We start from the raw sequence: 18,548 nt of genomic DNA on the forward strand, positions 1-18,548 counted from the left end.
TTTTTGTTTAACAGGTACAGTTTCAATTTTGCAAGGTAAGTTCTGGAGATCGATGACAAGTGAACATAGTTAACTCTACTGAACTGTGCACCTAAGGCCAGTAAGTTGTTCAACTGGTTTTGGGGGATGGGATAAGGGTGGGGTTTCATTATTTTTATTATTATTTAACATCATGAATCCTCTCTTAGCCCATAGAAGACTGAGATTAAAGACATAGACCACCATGCCCAGCTAAAGCAGGTAGAGTTTATGTGATTCTTATTTTTATTTTTAGCTTTATTTATTTATTATGCATACAGTGTCCTGTCTGCATGTATGCCTACAGGCCAGAAGAGGGCACCAGATCTCATTACAGATGGTTATGAGATAACATGTGGGGCTGGGAATTGAACTCAGAACCTCTGGAAGAACAGCCAGTGTTCTTATCCCCTGAGCCTGAGTTTATATGATTCTTTTTATATATCACACATTATTAAGATAAAAATTTGTCAAGTGCATGGTGGGGCACACCTTTAATCCCAGCATTTAGGAGGCAGAGGTAGGCTGATCTCTAAGTTTGAGGTTAGCCTGGTCTACAGAGTTCCAGAACAGCAGGAGCTACATAGTAAGACCCTGTCACAAGGAAGGAAGGAAAGAAGAAGGAAAGAAAAGCAAGCAAGAAAGGAAAACAAAAATTTCAAAGTGTTTGTGATAAGCCATGTGTGGTGACTCACCTATAATTCCAACACTTAACACACTGAGGCAGGAGGATTAAATGTTCTAGGCTAGTCTGGGTTGCACAGTAAGATCCTATCTCCAAAGAAAAAGAGGGCTGGGGAAATGGGGGGAGGGGGAGAAAGAGAGGAGGAAGAGACAGGGGGAGGGTAGAGGGGGGAGTTTCCTAGCCTAGGCCCCTTTGGCTCCTTTGCCATGACGGGCTATACTCTCTAGGCTGTAAGACAGAACAAAGCCAAAGCCCGTCTGTCCTTGGGGAGGGGACAGCACACTGGCCAAGCGGGAGCTCTTACACTGGGAAGAACTACAGGTCAGAAATGAGCAGACTGAAGGGGAGAACAGCTCTGCCTGCGTATGGCACAGCAGCACTCGTCCTCGGAGTCATCTCCAGTGTCTGCAGCAGCACAGCTTCAGCTGCGCAGCAGGGGACACTAACCTGAAGGTTCTGCACTAGATATCTTCACTGCAGTTTGATCTTCGGCCACTTTATCTGTTACAGCAGCCGATGGGGTGTTTGAAACAACTTGATGTTTCTTGAGGGGAGTATTCTGACAGTGAATGTCCTGCAAAAGGCAAATGGAGAGGTAAATTCTATTTCTCAGAATTATAAATCTTAGTTTACTAAATGAAATAGAACTATTATTAAATAACATTCAATATATTTTTTGAGTACAAAAGAAATAATATACTATTAAAAGGGCCCAGGCCAGTGTTAATAACTTCCCGGGTGTAAGATTTTCATTATTTAAAATATTTTACAAGACTAGAAAGTGAGAAAGAATGAAAATTCACATCAGATCTCAGTCATACACAAACCAACTAAAGTGAAGGTAACACAAAACTTTTTCTCTGTCTTTGCCTATACAATATTGAGACAGTTCTGACACGAAGATTCTATTTAATCATCATTTACTCAAAGTATAAAATTCCAAAACAAAACAAAACAAGGATAAAAACAGACCCAAAAATAAGGAAGAAAAGAAGGAAAGCATACATTGTTTTACTGTCTCAATACTGGACTTTCTGATGGATAGGCTTAGTTACTGTCCAGCCCACTGCTAACTTGTAGTGTACTCCATAGGCTGTTCTCGCCCCGCAGCGGAGACAGCTATGATGGCCAGGCATGGTGGCACACATCTATAACCCCAGCACTCTGGTGGCAGATGCAAAAAAAGCACTGCCAGTTCCAGGCCGGCCTGGTCTACACAGTGAGTCAATGACTGTGAGAAGGACTAAAACAATAAAAACCTACAACAGACTTCTCGCCCGAGCCTGACAACACGAGAACCGCACCTCTGCAGGGTCTTATTAACCCGCGTTTAAAGCTATTACTCCAAGATTGGCCCCCAGAATTTAGTGCACTCCATGACCACAGGCCCCACCAGAAACAACCTGGAGCTTCTTAGCATTACTAACAGAGTCTTCTCTGAACCCACAAGTGCTTCTCTAGTTTAAGGCCTGCATCATCAAGGGGCCATCAGGGCCATCCAAGCAACCTCTCAGCTGCATCAAAATGTCAGTTCCAAAACCCTTCGCCAACACTCCAATTTGGCCTCCCCTGAAAATGGTTTGTGCTTCTCCATACACCCCATCCTGACTGTGACTCCAATCCCACCAAATGCTCTCTGTCCTCTGGTCAGCTGATGCTCTTCTTCCTTGATTCTACTTACTTTCTTATCCCTTCACCACCACACAGTGTGGACCTCAACCTCAGAACTCTTCACTGCAACCACTTCCTCACCAACGACATCAAAGGGTTCAGATGACCAAGCTTCCAGACCTCTTGTTTGGGAAAACCCTAACCCAGGACTGACCAAAATTCTTCAAATCAACACCTAGACTCTTTGGCTATACCTGTGCAATTTTGTTATAGTACACATGTATGGTCTTACAGTTCTGTGGTTTGAAAAAAAATGTCCCCCACAGTTCATGTATTTGAACACGTGGCTCCCCAGCTGGAGGTGCTATTTGGGGGAGGTTTTGGAACCTTTTGGATATGGAGTCTTGCTGGAGGTAAGTATGTCACGGGAATGGGCTTTTGATGGTTTATAGCCTTACCCTACTTCCTGTTCTGTTTCCTGTTGTGGCTGAAAGGATGGCCAGCCAGCTCCTGCTTCCATGCTTCATTGATGGTTGCCACCATTTCCCACCATCGCTGACTCTACCCTCTGGAACCCTATGCTAAAACAAACCCTTTCTTCCCTAAGTGGCTTCTGTCATGGTGTTTATCACGGCAGCAGAAAAGTCCCTGACACATGGCCATCCGAGTCTCAACTCTACCATCTTGGTCCCTTCTGATTCTCAGTTAGCCTCTCTTCCTTCAAGTATTTCCCCTGCCATGCTCTAGTCAAAGACAGAGAAGTGAGCACCTCCCTTTCCTTGAAAGAAACACAACAGCCACTAACAGACCCTCAGACCTGGCCAGCGCGCCAGACATCAGGGCGGAGTTTCCACCTTGCTTTTCTCACACACGGTTCCCTCCCTCATCCGACAACGATCAGCTCCTTTCTCTTCACCATAACTTATTAACTTAACTCCTTTCCATCAGTGCTAAAATATTCCTGAGTCACAGAAAACAAAACACAACAATTCAAACACACTTTGCTTTTTTGTACCTTGCTTTTTTATACCAAGGCACCACCTGCTTTCTCCCTCCCATTTAGACAGAACTTCTAGCAACTGCCTACACTGGCTCTGCTCTCTTCCCTCCTCATGCCTGCACTCTTCACCTTACACATCACAGCAGACTTCATACTTGAAACCTCAGCACATACAAACACCAAACAGACAAATCTCAGCGGACTCATTTAAACCCTCAGGGGATAAACCATCCCTTCCTTCTCAAAAAGGTTTGTCTCCTTGGACTTTAATGACACTCCTGTATTTTCCACCCATGATTTTGCCTACTCCTTTTGTGATAAACCAATGGGTTTCTGGGGAAGGAAAGCTCTGAACTCCCTGTTAGTATCATGTTCATAAGTTTGGCCACATGCATAAGTGCTGCTATCTCATAGGCTTCCAAGGAATTATTTAGTACAACATAATCTAAAGATTCCTGACTACAGGGCCTGGAGAAAACTGTTCGGAATCTGGTACTATGGTACCAATGCCAAACGTTGCTAAGAAGTCTAGTTAAATATCTGAAACTAATCAAAGAAAATCATGGATGAACTTGAGAAAAGGAGAGGGCAGAGAAAAGAAAATTGGAACAAGAAAAACAAACCTATGGTAGCAACTATCACACTGGCTGACAGACAGAAAGATTGGTAATAGATTAGAAAATATTAACTGGATCTATATATCCAAGTGTGACTGTGTTTGTTTAAGGAGGGACTTATTGAAGACTAACTAGAATAAAGAAACAATTAAAGGCATATGGAACCAGAAAAGGTTGCAGACACTAAAGGCATCATATGTGGATGTGCCGGGTAGTTTTTGGTCAACTTGACACAACTTAGGGTCATCTTGGAAGACTGGCTGACAGGCAAGTCTGTGAGGCATTTTCTTGATTAATAACTGATGTGAAAGTGTCAACCCCACTGTGGGTGGTGTCATCCCTGGGCAGGTTATATAAGAAAGCAGGTTGAGCAAGTCATGAAGAGCACGCCAGTAAGTAGCCTTCCTCCATGTTCTCTGCTTGAGTTCCTATGTCCAATTTCTGCCCAGACTTTTCTTAATAATGGACTATAAGATGTAAGCCCAAATAAATCCTTTCTTCCCCAAGCTGTTTTTAGTCAGAGCTTTATCACAATAGAGAAACAAACTAGAACAGTAGAAAAGTTAAATAGTCACCGAGGAGAATCGTAGATTCTAAGAAGTGTTTAAAACCAGCATCTAAGAAGAACACCAAGACTGACTGTGAGGTCAGCGAGAAAGCTGTAGAGGGACAAAAATGGAGAACACCACAAGGAAAGGAGTCATCTACACCTAAGCACCAGGGAAGGGGAAAAGAAACATCATTGGAAAGAAAGTGTTTAAAATTGACTTTACAAAGCTGGGCACGGCGACTCACACCTATAATCCAAGAATTTGGGAGGCTGAAAAAGAGGATTACTTAGTTTGTAACAGTCTAGGCTAGATTGAGAGAGCATCCTCTCAAATCAAAAAAATTAAAAACTACTATTACTTTAGTACATCAGGGACTTTTATAATTCTTGTTCACATTACCTTTTTGGTTTCTAGCTGTTTGCTTCTTGACTTTTCATCCTTTTCTGCACTCCATAAATTGCCCTTGTCAAATCGACCACGAAGACATGCTAGTTCTTTTTCACGTTCCTAAATCCATTAGATAAGGCATTGTTTTACACAAGAACCAACAGCATTTAAGAATATCCAAATACTAGTAAAACATTTCTTAAAAGCATAGTAGCATACAACTGTAGTCCAAGCACTTGGGAGGTGGAGGCAGCAGGAGCAGCTCAAGATGACCCTCACTTATAGAGCTAATTTGAGATCAGCTAGAACTCTATAAGGGCTTAATCAAAGGAAAGATTTAAAAAAATTATTGTTTTTGCTGGTGATGGTGGCACTCGGGAGGCAGAGGCAGATGGATCTCCGTGGGTTCAAGTCCAGCCTGGTTTACAGACCGAGTTCCAGGATAGCCAAGGCTACACAAAGAAACCCTGTCTCAAAAAAAAATTGTACTCAGTTATAAAATATTAACTCATAACACGTGTGGAATATGATATGTTATTTCATGTCCAATTTGCAGTTAAAGGTACAGAGAGCCAAAGTGTTGCTTATTAAAGTCAGGGATAGTGATCAAATCTATAATCCTAGCACATGGAAAGCTGAGGTAGAAGAACTACCAAGAACATAGGGCTAGCCTGGGCTGCCTAGAGAATTCAAAGGTAGCCTAGGCTACAGAACGAGATAGGTCTTATAATTAGAGCATGTCCTCAAAAGGATTCTCTCTAGCTCAGTCAAAAAGACCCATATTTGGGCTGGAAAGATGGTTCAGTGAGTGAGAGCACTGATTGCTTTTACAGAGGACCCAGGTTCAGTTCCAATACTCAAAGGAGGCTTGCAACCATCCCAGTTCCAGGGGATCTGATGACCTCTTCTGGCCTCTGCAGGCACTACATATATGTAGTGCACACACATACATGCAGGCAAAACACCCTGACACTTAAAATAAGCACATCTTTTTTTTTTTTTTTTTTTTTTTTTTTTTTAAAAAGAGACTCATATTTATTTCTTAGGTTCCATGCTGAGGTCATGTGATAAGAATTAATGCAGAAAGCCTTACCTGTTTGAGCTGCTGTGCTACATGGGTAGAAGAAGAACATGTGTTCTGTTTGAGTAACCTTTCCTGGACGGCCTTTGTGTTTGGAGTGACACTGGGGGTTCTATGGGATGCTCTGTGACCTGGACTTTCTTTGCTGTGTTCTTGACAACGCTCTCCAAAACGTTCCAGGAAAGGCTTAATTCCTTTTCCTCCTATAAAAACATAGTTTTGAAATCTAGTCAAAATAACTAGCAATTATCATTTCCAAGGCAAAATTCTAAAATCCATTAGTTACAAAATGCTTTGCTTCTAGAAATAGTCATTCAAAAAAGAAACTAAAATTGTTCAAAGAATCTATTAGTAACATGTTCTAAAATTTTTAATTATATGTATGTATGTGTCTCTGTATGGGGGTGCCCATTAGTAGAGGTACCAACATAAGCCAGATGTCAATTCCCCTGGAGCTGGAGTTACAGGCACTTTTGAGCTACCTGACATTGGGGCTGAGAATTGAACTCAATTTGCTCTGAAACAGCTGTACATATCATCTTAACTGATGAGTCATCTCTTTAGCCCCTATGTCCTAAAATGTACAGGATTTAGTTAATTTAAAAAGGGGGAGGGGACAAGAAGCTGGCTTAGCAGTTAAAAGTGCTTGCTGCAAAGCAATGAGAGCCTGCATTGATCCTCAGAATCCTTATAGATTTAGTGGTTCACATCTGAAATCCCAGACTCAGCACTCTACATTCAAATGGGAGGAGGAAAAATGGCTGGAAATTCAAGAGCACAACAGAGAAATAAACAAGAGACCCTGCCTCAAAATAACACGATAAAAAGCAACTCCAAAGCCAGGCAGTGGTGGCACACGCCTTTAATCCCAGCACTCGGGAGGCAGAGGCAGGTGGATTTCTGTGAGTTCGAGGCCAGCCTGGTCTACAAGAGCTAGTTCCAGGACAGGCTCTAAAACTACAGCGAAACCCTGTCTCTAAAAAACAAAAACAGAAACAAAAAACAAAGAAAGAAAGAAAGGAAGAAAGCAAGAAAGCAACTCCAGACAGCTGTCCTCTGTATTTTTCTTTTTATAAATTATGAGTTATGCAACTAATACTCATAAAAGACTGCTATGTGAAACAGTACAAAGTATACACACACACACACACAAACACACCTGTTGCAGAATATTATTTTAAAAAGAGGACAACGCATTGCTTCTCAGCCTTTTGGCTAAGATCAAGTGTAAAAGAGAATAACACACACATATATATTGCCACCTCTACCAAAAGGTTGTTATTTAAAGTAGAGTTAATATATCGGAGGCTGACAACGCGTTCCTGTGATAGACATGAAAGAAAAGACTGAAAGAAGTCACAGGAAAGAAATAAACAGATGTGACTATTATAATAAACTTTATTTAAAGAGGAAAAAAAACAGCAGAATTCAACATATGGCCATAGTTTGAGGACTATGTGTCATTTACTACCACTTCTGGTATATATCTTTAATCCCAGCACGTGGAAAGTAGAGGCAGGTGGATCTGAGTCTGAGGGACAGCCAGGACTGTTACACAGAAAAACCTTGTTTTGAAAAACCAAAACCAACCAAACAAACAAAAATCACTGTGACTCCAAAGGGTCCTGTAATTATTTCTGTTCTGTTGTCACTGTCGTCATCACCCCGCCTGCAGCTTCGTGAGCGCTGGACATTGGACCCAGAGCCCGTGCATCCAAGAGCTCTACGACTGACCTCCCCATTTCTAATCCTCATCTTAGTGCATCTAGAAACTGTCAGTGGCTTTCTGCTTACTCTACTTGAGAAAGACTGTGTTTTCAGGAAGTTAAACACAGGCTAGGGATGTGGCAGTTGGTAGAATATACACTTAAAGGGCACAAAGTCCCTTTGTTTAATCCCCAGCACTGCATAAACTGGGTATGGGGGTGCATGCCTGCCATAAGAAGATCAAAGTCTAAAGTCATCCTCACCTAAGAGTAAGCCTAGGGGAAGCCTGGGGCACATTAGCTCCTGTGTCAAAAAAGAAATACACTCAAAAAAAAAAGGTGGGGAGCGGACAGGGAGATGGCTCAGTACTTAAGACCATTTGCCCTGCAAGCATGAGGACCTGAATTTAAATCCTCAGCATCTGTGTGAAAATAGACAAGCACAAATTTATATGCTTGTACCCTAGCCTTGGAAGGTAGAGATATATGGTTCCTGGGTGCTCACTGGCTAGCTAGCCTAGCTAAATGGAGTTTTCAGTTTGATGGGAGATCCTGTCTCAAGAGAGGAAGACTAACAATGCACTCCTCTCACTTCCACCCATGCATGCAGGCACTCCAACATACTCAGATGTATGCATCACACACAAAGTTAAACACAGTCCACTGAAAAGTCTGTCACCATGTATTTTATGCTAACTTTTTTAGTCTTCTGTTTCTCAGTCAATAATATATGTAGCACACCAGAAGGTAAGTCACAAGATAAATATAGCATTTTATAGAACATCAGCTTACCTCTATAAGAAATACAAACCTTTATTTATATATACAAGGTATACATATATGTAAATATAATGGGCATGCAATACTCTATATGCACATTAGTGTCTCTCTATTGGTGGGGTGGAGCAGAGACAAGTGGATCCTAGGAGCTTGATAGCCCCCACAGCTTAGCCAAGGTAAGATTAGATTTACTCTAGTCAGAGTAAAGACTGGAAAGCAGTGTTCTACATCCTGAAGACTGATTCTCCACTAGTCCCCCAAGATGTAGGTTCTAATTCTATGTGCTTTACTAGATCAGAAAACAGACGTAGCCTGATCATCCTGTGTAAACTGTTGCAACATAAGAGATTAAATGCTTCTTACCAGCAAACGGTTAGTGTTCTCCAATGAATATGTTTTCTATCAGAGCCCAGTAAGAAAGCAATTCAGTGGTTGGGAAGATAGGGATCATTATGTCAAGGTCATCCTTGTTGGCATAGCAACTCCCTAGACCCTGGAGACTATGGGGATCTACAGATGGAGACCAGCCTGGGCTACTGAAAGTCCCAGGCCAGCCTGAGATACTTATGAAGATCTTGACTCACAAACTGGGAAACAGTAAGTGAACATAAAATAAAATGTTGAAATGAGCATTCGTAACCTGGTGTTGCAGGTTTGTCTCTGGGTTGGGACAGCAGACAAACGTCCCTGTTTGCTTCCTCTTTGGACTGAACTGCCTGGGGTAAAGCTGCTTTCTCCCTTGGCTTCAATGCCTCTGTTTTCAGAGGACTAACGCTTCTGTGAAGTATCTCAGGAATTTGTGCTCCACAGCTCTTAGTACTGGGGGTGAGAGCAGCAGATTTCACGGGGGAAGAGGTGGCTTTCTGAAACAAGACAACACAGGGTAAACAGCAATTCTATCATAGAGCCACAAACAACTCAAGCCCCACTTCCTTGGCAGCCACTAAACAACTCACCAAAAATGCTGCTCTTCTGTTCTCTAATATACTAACTTGAATGATTTTTAATCAGCTTATAAAATGCTGCTATTTAAATTGTAGGCAATTTAGTCTCACAATATATTGACATCTAAGTAGTTATCAGAGGTAGGTCCACTCACAGTTTTATTAGAAAAATTTACAGTTATTGGATTAGTACTTTTATTAAACTTTCAAATTATGTTACATCAAATTATTTTTAACTAAATTAATATCAAGTCAATAAGATATGACTTGAGTATTCATGACTCAAAAGTACTTGGGATAGAAGTGTTTAAAACTTTGGAAACATAGTTTTAAAATCTTTTAAAATATTTAACAATGAAGTATCATTGGAATGGGACCCAAGCTTAAACACATAATTAAATTCTATTACATATACACCTTAGACACTGTCTGGAAGCAATTTTAGATTATCTTAAAAATAAAAAATTTCGCTGGGCAGTGGTGGCGCATACCTTTAATTCCAGCACTTGGGAGGCAGAGGTAAGTGGATCTCTGTGAGTTCGAGGCCAGCCTGGTCTACAAGAGCTAGTTCCAGGGTAGACTCCAAAGCTACAGAGAAACCCTGTCTCAAAAAAAAAAAAAAAAAAAAAAAGAAAAGAAAAGAAAAAACAAACTCAAACAAAACAATAATACTTTCAGCCTGGCAGTGGTGGTGCACACCTTTAAGCCCAGCATTCGGGAGGCAGTGGCAGGTAGATCTCTGAGTTTAGGGTCAGCCTGGTCTACAGAATGAGTTCCATGACAGCCAGGGCTACACAGAGAAACCCTGTCTCAAAAAAAAACAAAAAAGAAAAAAAAAAAAACAATTTGTTTTCATGCAAAAAGGGTGGGAGCACAGCTCAGTGACACAGTGCTTGCTCAGCATTCAGGAAGCCTTGGGTTCAATTCCCAGTACCACACATAACAAAACGCATGAAGCAAAGTTTCTCGTGGAACTTCCCACTTGTAGTATCAAGGACTCAGAAGGTTTCATTCAGAATTTTGAATCATTTTGGATTTGAATTTTTGAGATTAGAACTGTTCAAACACCATAAGTATCATAGACTTGAAAGTTGATTATAAAAAATAACTAAGATTCAGCCAGGAACTATGCTAAGTATTTTAAGCAGATCAACTTAACTTTCTAATAACCCCGTTCGCTGATTTTACATAATAAAGAAAATAAGCCTTTACAGTATTAAGTAACTTGTACCTAGTCCCATTTTTCACTATATTTCAGAAGTGGGATTGAAGGCAGGTTAATCCAAAACCTCTGTCTACACTGACAGGTCATCATCAGCAATAATATCAACACTCTTTTTCCTTTTTGTTAAATTACTGAGATAATATTACATGCATAAAGTAAAAGTTCCAAATACTTCAAGTGTTAAATAGAGAAAATGTCACTGTTATATTCTTGTTTGTCAATGGGCCTTCCTTGGAGGCAACTACAAATACAGGTTTATACTCTCTACCCAGAAATATTCAGTATCTCATATTTATACATACTTATAAAGGTATTTTAATGCCGGGATTAATTTTAGTTTTTCCCCAAATGGCCCAAAAGAGGCCCCATCATATTCCATTATTATATACTCTTGATTTTAAAAATTTAATTAAATTATTTAAATTATTATTTAATTAAATTAATTCAGTCATAAATGTTAATATTAATGTTAATCTATATTAATTACCAAATTTATAGTTTTCGCTTTTTATAAAACATTCTAAAAACACATAAATGTGCTGGACATATACTACATAATACATACATAGCTACATTACCATTTATAACAAAAGTTTCAAAAGACCAAAATGGTATTGACTCACCACAGAGCTGGATGCTGAGGCTTTAAGCAATGGTCTATCGGCAGCACTTGAAGATGGAGCTTTACTGACAGAGGCATTGCTATCCTTTTGGGAACAGCATGTAGCTTCCTGTTGAACACTGCTACTATTGATGCTAGCAGATGCTCCACTTGCAGAGGAAGATTTGGATAAACAAGTGGTACCAGGCTGTTCTTGTACACTATTTTGCTTTGCAGATGAGTGGCTTACATCATCTTCCCAGGAGCAAATTGTCGCAGCAAGGTTGGCCAGACGGCCCCTTCTCCCAATTGGGGTAGCTGAGGCATCTGAAAGGGGTGGCTTGGAAGGTGAAGCAGCCTTGTCCTCGGATGGCATTGGTGAGAAGTGTGAGCCTTCCGATACATCATCTGAAAATGTTTTCAGAAAAATCAAAAGGCATATTCAACAGTTATTTTTATGTATAACCATATGTTCAACTCATACAGAATTTTTAAGGGATTAACTTCATGCATGAAATATTACATTACTTAAACGTGACATGTTTTTCAAATCAAATGGTACTTAATCCAAATTGAAACACTCTCAACATGTACTTTTTCGGGTTATTTATTTATTTATTTAAATAGGTTATGGATGCTATAAGATACCAGTGTAGAGCTGGGGGCTGGGGTAATAGCTCCGTGGACAAAGTGCCTCTAACTCAAGCGTGGGAAGCTGATTTTGAATCTTGTCAACCTATGTAAAGCTGGACACAACAGTGAGAACACAGGTCCTGAAGCACACATATGTATCATATACAAACAAATGAAATTTTTACAGTTTAAAGATACTATAGTATATTTCACGTTTAATTCTTTGAGTTATAATACTGAACTATTTAAGACTGTATCCTACAGAATCCTTTTCTTTTTTTTCTTTTTTCTTTTTGGTTTTTCGAGACAGGGTTTCTCTGCAGCTTTTTTAGAGCCTGTCCTGGACCTAGCTCTTGTAGACCAGGCTGGCCTCGAACTCACAGAGATCCGCCTGCCTCTGCCTCCCGAGTGCTGGGATTAAAGCCGTGCGCCACCACCGCCCGGCCAGAATTCTTTTCTTTTAAAAACTGAAGTCAACCAATGACGCCCAACATAAAGCTCTAAGATAACAGAGGTGTCTACACCTACACACACAATACAGCAAGCGCTCAACACTTGTGTAAGGACTGAAATGTGCCTAGGGGAACTGAGAAATGGAATCCAATTTTAATTAATTTAAATAAAGGTTACTTATGGTAAATGGCTGTTTGGATAGCACAGAGTTGAATAATTCAGTATTTCATGTGTAACAAATCTCAGATAGTAATACCTGATGAAGGATGTAGGCCTCTATGTTCAAAAACCTTGTATATAAGGAAACCGAGGTTTGGGGCACATCATTCTCTATATATGCAATTAAGAGAAGAGACACCTCCCCTATCCTCCTTCTGCCCAAGCTTCTAGCCTGGCTTGAAAATTTAATTCCACCCCTCTAAAACCACAGAAATCTTGTTCCAAAAGATTCTTCCTCCTAATAAACTCTTTTCATATAAATATGTGATGAAATAAGTTAATTTTACTTAAAAACAAGGGGTGATAAAATGGCTCAGTGGGTATAGACTAGTGGTTCTCAAGCTGTGGGTCTCGGCCTCATTAGGGGTCACCTAAAACCTTTCACAGGGGTCATCTAAAACCATCTGCATTATCAGATACTTACATTATGATTCATAACAGTAGCAAAATTAGAGTTAAGAAGTAGCAACGAAAATAATTTTCTGGTTAGGGGCCACCACAACATGAGGAAGTGTATTAAAGAGCCTCAGCGTTAAGAAGGTTGAGAACCACTGTGATAGATGCTTGCCAAGCTTGACAGTCTGAGTTCCATTTCCCAGACCCACATGGTGGCAGGAGAGAACTGAATCCTGCAAGTTGTCCTCTGACCTCCCCATGAATGCCACCACCCCTACACTTACAAAAATAAAACCTTTAAAATAAACAAACAAATAAATAAAGAAGGAGGAAGAAATCTCAAACTTTCTCTTGTCCAATACTACTCAAAATTTCAGTTAAAATGCATAGTAATGAGGGGCTGGAGAAATGGATCAGGGTTAAGAGTACCTACGGTGCAATTACAAGGATTGTTATTCAGACTCCAACACCATAGAACAAGCTGGGATCCTGCAACCCCGTAACTCTGGCTCTCTCTGACGGACCCACTGCCCTTTTCCTCTCCTCCATATAGGCACAGATGTGCAGCTGTATGCATGTATATACTCAAGCAGACACATACATACAGACAAACATACATGAACTAAAATAAATGTTCTTTTAAAATTTTGTTTCAGGGGCTGTGGAGATGGTTCAGCAATTAATAGTAATTGCCGCTCTCCCAGAAAACCTGGGTTCAGTTCCCAACACCCACATGGCAGCTTCAACAGTCCCTGGGGCTCTGACACCCTTCTCTGGGCTCAACAGGCCAGGCATACATGGTGTATACATACTTATATACCGAAAAACCCATAATTTTTTACATTAAAAATGAAACATCAATTTATTCATATTGCTTTGTCTTAGTTCTGGCCATGCACCCCAATTAAAGGGTTTTATAATCAAGAGACAAAAGCACACCTTGAGTTCCCTATACTTCTGAGATGCTAATTCAAATTTTTTCCTATCTATATTTTCTCTGGAAAATACAATATGGGTATTTATGGGAAGCCATTTCAAGGATTTTACCCAACAAGTCAAGGAATCCATACAGTTAGTGACAAAAATAGCACTGGTACAAAACCACTAACTGGCCTGCAGGTAAGGGTCATTCACTCACCTGTTGCCCAGACTGTAGCACGAGACTATGCTTTAGAGGTCAATATACTGGGGGTGGGGCGTATTTTGTTTTGAAACCTTTTTCCCCTATCAAGGAGCACTGCACACCTTAGTCTCTTAATCTGATAAGTGAACTGAAGAACAGGATTCCTGAATATAGAGCTGAGGGTCAGTACTTTTTCACTGCAAACGGAAGGTAATTCAGTACTAGGGTGAAGTTGCTGTATTAGTTAAAGAACCTCAAGATCTACTTCAGTGAGAATGTTTCATTCTCATTCATTTTTTATGAATATATTCCTGGCATATCAATTATCTACAAGCAAAGAATACATATATAGAGGGGCTGGAGACATGGCTCAGTGGTTAAGAGCATTGCCTGCTCTTCCACAAAGGTCCTGAGTTCAATTCCCGACAACCACATGGTGGCTCACAATCATCTGTAATGAGGTCTGGTGCCCTCTTCTGGCCAGCAGGCAGACACACAGACAGAATATTGTATACATGATAAATAAATAAATAAATAATGTTTTTTTAAAAAGGCCTTAAAAAAAAGAATACATATATAGATAAAACAAAAGCACTTACCTTTCACGCTACTCCAGGCTGGCCTCAAATTTATAATCCTCCTGTATCAGCCTCCCAGATGCTGGGATTAAAAACAAGAACCCCACATCCAGCTCCAAGCTGAATCTTACCAGAAGAAATTCAAGGACCACCCATATCATTTAATACCTGCTATATCACTATCCCAATGGCGCCGTTGCTCAGCAAGTTTTTGCATTCGAGTTTTAACAGAGGAGGCGGCAGATGCTTCTGATCTTGAGTTCAGCCCTCTGCTCATGCTGAGCAGCGATGATGGGGCAGCCGCAGAATCACTGATGGCAGCTGGTGCTGGGGGCTGGGCCTGAGGGGGTCCAGGCCTTGGAGAACAAGGTTTTGCAGCAGTTGGCTCAACAGGTTCTTTATTTTCCAAGTCCAAAACTTCAACTTCAGTTTTGTCAGAACATCGTTTTTTTGATGGTGATGGTTTCGTACAAGATTTCTCTAGATCCAAAAGAACAACAAAACCCCATACTGAAACCTCTGCAGTTTCACAGCCTGAAAACTGGGTGGGACTTACTAATGAGGGATCAAACGTCTCTAATACTTGAGCTACTCTGTTATAAGAAAAATGCAAAAACCTTTCTTTCATTAACTTTGAAATAAGGCAAAAAAAACCCACCCACCCATCTTTTTTGGCAAATGTCATTTTTTCTGTTAAAACCCTCAATGAAAATAAATGTAAACATTGTCAAGATGCACACATAAGATTGTATGGAATTTTAAGATAACAGGAAATAAACAGCACATACACAAGAATAACCAAGTACTCTAAAGAAGTTTAAGGATCTCATAGCTCAATCACCTTATTTAAGGGAAGAAAAATCAAGCCTGGAGAAACTAAGTTGTAGAAAACAGGCTTTCTGGTTTGTTGTTGTTTGTGAAACAACCTTTCATGGACAATAGCTAAAGTAAGGCAGAAGGGGAGAGAAGTGGCTCTGAGGGCAACTGAACTATCTGTTCTACAGCAAACCAACCAGCACAAATACTTAGTGTCTCATCACTGAAACGCCTATGGCCATCTGCACAGGATGTGAGAGATCCTAAGGGCATCATTCAGAACAAGGCTTCACTTTACCCAGGACACGGCCTCACCGCACCTCTCGGGAAGAGTATGTGGAGGGGATGTGTACGCGTGCTCTTCTGTGCATGGCACAGGTGTGTGCAGGTGCACATGCAGGTCAGTCAGGTTGACATGGCTGTCTTCCTCCATGTGTTCTATCTTATCACCGTAACTGGAAGCAGGATCTCACTCTTGAACTCAGAGCTCATCAATTCTGCTAATCTAGATGTCCAGCTTGCCGTGACAACACTGTCCCCACCTCCTGTGTCCTTGCCATGTTCCAGAATTTACATGAGTATCCACTGACCCATCTCCCCAGCCAAGAACATTAATATTTTAAACTGGAATGAAAGGTCAGTGAGATGGTTCAATGGATAAGCATGCTTGCTGCACATTCCTGGTAACCTGAGTTTGCTGTCCAGAACCCACATGAAAGGTGAAGAGAGAAAACCAATCTGAGGAATAGGCCTATGGTCGGTCTCCACACACATACCAGGGTACACTTGCCCACACAGATAATATATTCTTTTAAACAAACAAAAACTTGGGAGATGCCCACTGGAAACATGGTCCAGCGGCTAAGAGCACCCTGTTCTTCCTTCCAGAGGACCCAGAACCCACATGGCAGCTACCAATTGTCTAGAACTCCAGCTCCAGGGGTTTCCGTGCCCTCTTCTAGTCTCTACAGGCACTGTACACATATGCTACACAGACATGCATGCAGGTAAAACAGTGATACAAATTTTGGAGCCCCTCCCACCCCTGCCCAGTCTTACCTTCACCCCCTGAGAGGGGCTGCTGATTATTTGCTTCTGAAAGTGGCTCTCTGACTCGCTTAGCATGTAGTGCTGACCTTGCTGCTGCTGTGGGCCTCTCAGCCATTTTTCTCTGAAGATTCTCTCGTCTGGCACGGGTTCGTTCAAGCAACTTCTATATTATACCAGTGTTAAAACACAAAGTTAGCCAGAGGTCCACAAAACCTTAGATGCCTGCTAAAACCAACAACTGGTATGTAGGATAACAGTCAAACACATTTCAAAGGTAAAATCCCAAATAATCAAACCAAAATTTACCAAATGAACAAGCATCCCAACTTCAAAATTACGAGATTCAATCTAAATATTAATAAGCAGTATGTAAAGACACCTATCTAAGATTTAAAATGCTTCAAGTTTTTGTTCCAATCAAAAGGTATAATTTGAGACTGGGGTGATAGTTTAGTGGATAAAGTGCCTGCCATGCAAGCATAAGGACCTAAATTCGGACGCATAGTTCCCACTTAAAGCCAAGCATGGTGGCATACATCAGGAACCACCAGGGAGGGACAAGGTCAGGATTCCTGAAACTCAGTGAAAAACCTGGCTCAAGACATAAAGTGGAGAAAGACTGAGGAAGAAGAAACACATCAAACCCTTGCCACCAAGTGCACTCGCATGCACACCTGCACATACAGCCACACAAACACACACACACACACACACACAAACACACACACAAAGGAACTCGGTATCACGATTCTTGAATCTGGGTTGGCTGGCCAGGCCTTATGATTTGCTTTGACTAAGAAAATATGGCAGAAGTAATGCACTATGTGACTTTCAATGTTAAGTCCCCCAAAGGCTTGCAGTTTCTGCACTCCCTTCCTTGGACTGGCACTGAAGGGACACTAGCCCTTTTGAGCACGTGGCTCTGGCACATACTCCTCCCCCATTCCCTCTGCCTTTCTAAAAACCTTTAAATTACATTCCTAAAGCTAGCCACCATAGTCTATTCCCTTATTTGGCCACTTCTTCCTCCCGGTACCAATGTCCAGGAACCAAAGCCCCCTTTGAGCCAGTGGTGGTGCACATTTTTAATCCCAGCACTTGAGAGCCAGAGACAGGAGGATCTCTGTGAGTTTGAGGCCAGCCTGATCTACAGAGCTAGTTACAGGACAGGCTCCAAAGCTACAGAGAAAGCCTGTCTTGAAAAAAAAAGAAAAAAAAATGCCTCCTTTGGCTCACCTCATTAACATGGCCAATTAAAATCAAACACCTCATCCTAACACAGGGTTCCCTTTCCCCGTATAAACCACCGCTTGCCTATGGGCCACATCTGTCTCCTCTTGATCCAGAGGCAGTCCTTTGTCCTTCCCCCTCACACCCTATCTCCTTTACTACCACACCCTAGCCCATTCTCACACAGACCTCCCTTAAAAATTACACGTTATGAGGTCATTTGCTGTTTTCTGCCTGAGTCAGAAAGCAGCCACTTTAACTTTCTTCCTCTCCGTGAAAACAGGCATTTGGGTGTGGTTTGTGCATATCAGGGGTCAGGGAGGAAGCCCCCACTGTTTGGGGTTCCCCTTCAGGCACATCATGAGGAAAGTCCAGGTATGGCATGCTAGAGAAACAACTCCACTGAATGCCAGCATTATGGCATCTAGCTCCAGGTAATTTTCCATAACACTAAGAAACGCTACAAAACTGCCAGGCAAAACCAACGGATAAACAGCCAGTTGAGCCCAACTGGCCAAACTCCTGTGCCACTGAATAAAAAAGTGATTGTGGGTGTGGAGGAGCAGGAAGGGAATACGGTGAGATGGCACAGTAGGTTAAAGCATATGCTGCCAAGTTTGATGCTGAATTTATCCTTGGAACCTATGTGGTAGAAGGAAAGAACCAATTGTCTTCTGCATTCCATATGTGCCTGACACGCATGCACTACCACCCCCCACACAAGTAAATAATGTAATTTTGTTTGTTTGCATGTAAATATTCACACATGTATCCATCTAAGTTCCCACGGAGGCCAGAAGAAGCGGTTGTGAGCCACTCAATGTAGGTGCTGAGAACAGAACTT

The 18,548-nt window shown here is 41.3% G+C and overlaps 1 protein-coding gene across 1 annotated transcript in view; it reads right to left on the reverse strand.

Moving 5' to 3' along the window:
• Positions 1–18,088, reverse strand: part of Anln (anillin actin binding protein) — a 59,674-nt gene extending 41,586 nt beyond the window's left edge. Inside the window, exons 1-8 of the mRNA XM_042054700.1 lie at positions 18,038–18,088; positions 16,484–16,637; positions 14,777–15,088; positions 11,229–11,614; positions 9,077–9,299; positions 5,963–6,153; positions 4,882–4,989; positions 1,151–1,277 (exon numbers count right to left, since the gene is read on the reverse strand). Of these exons, the coding sequence (XP_041910634.1) occupies positions 1,151–1,277; positions 4,882–4,989; positions 5,963–6,153; positions 9,077–9,299; positions 11,229–11,614; positions 14,777–15,088; positions 16,484–16,637; positions 18,038–18,088 (1,552 nt within the window). The remainder of the gene's footprint in view (positions 1–1,150; positions 1,278–4,881; positions 4,990–5,962; positions 6,154–9,076; positions 9,300–11,228; positions 11,615–14,776; positions 15,089–16,483; positions 16,638–18,037) is intronic.
• Between the last annotated feature and the right edge of the window lie 460 nt (positions 18,089–18,548).

Source organism: Arvicola amphibius, chromosome 3 (genome assembly GCF_903992535.2).
Source record: "Arvicola amphibius chromosome 3, mArvAmp1.2, whole genome shotgun sequence".
NCBI lineage: Eukaryota > Metazoa > Chordata > Mammalia > Rodentia > Cricetidae > Arvicola > Arvicola amphibius.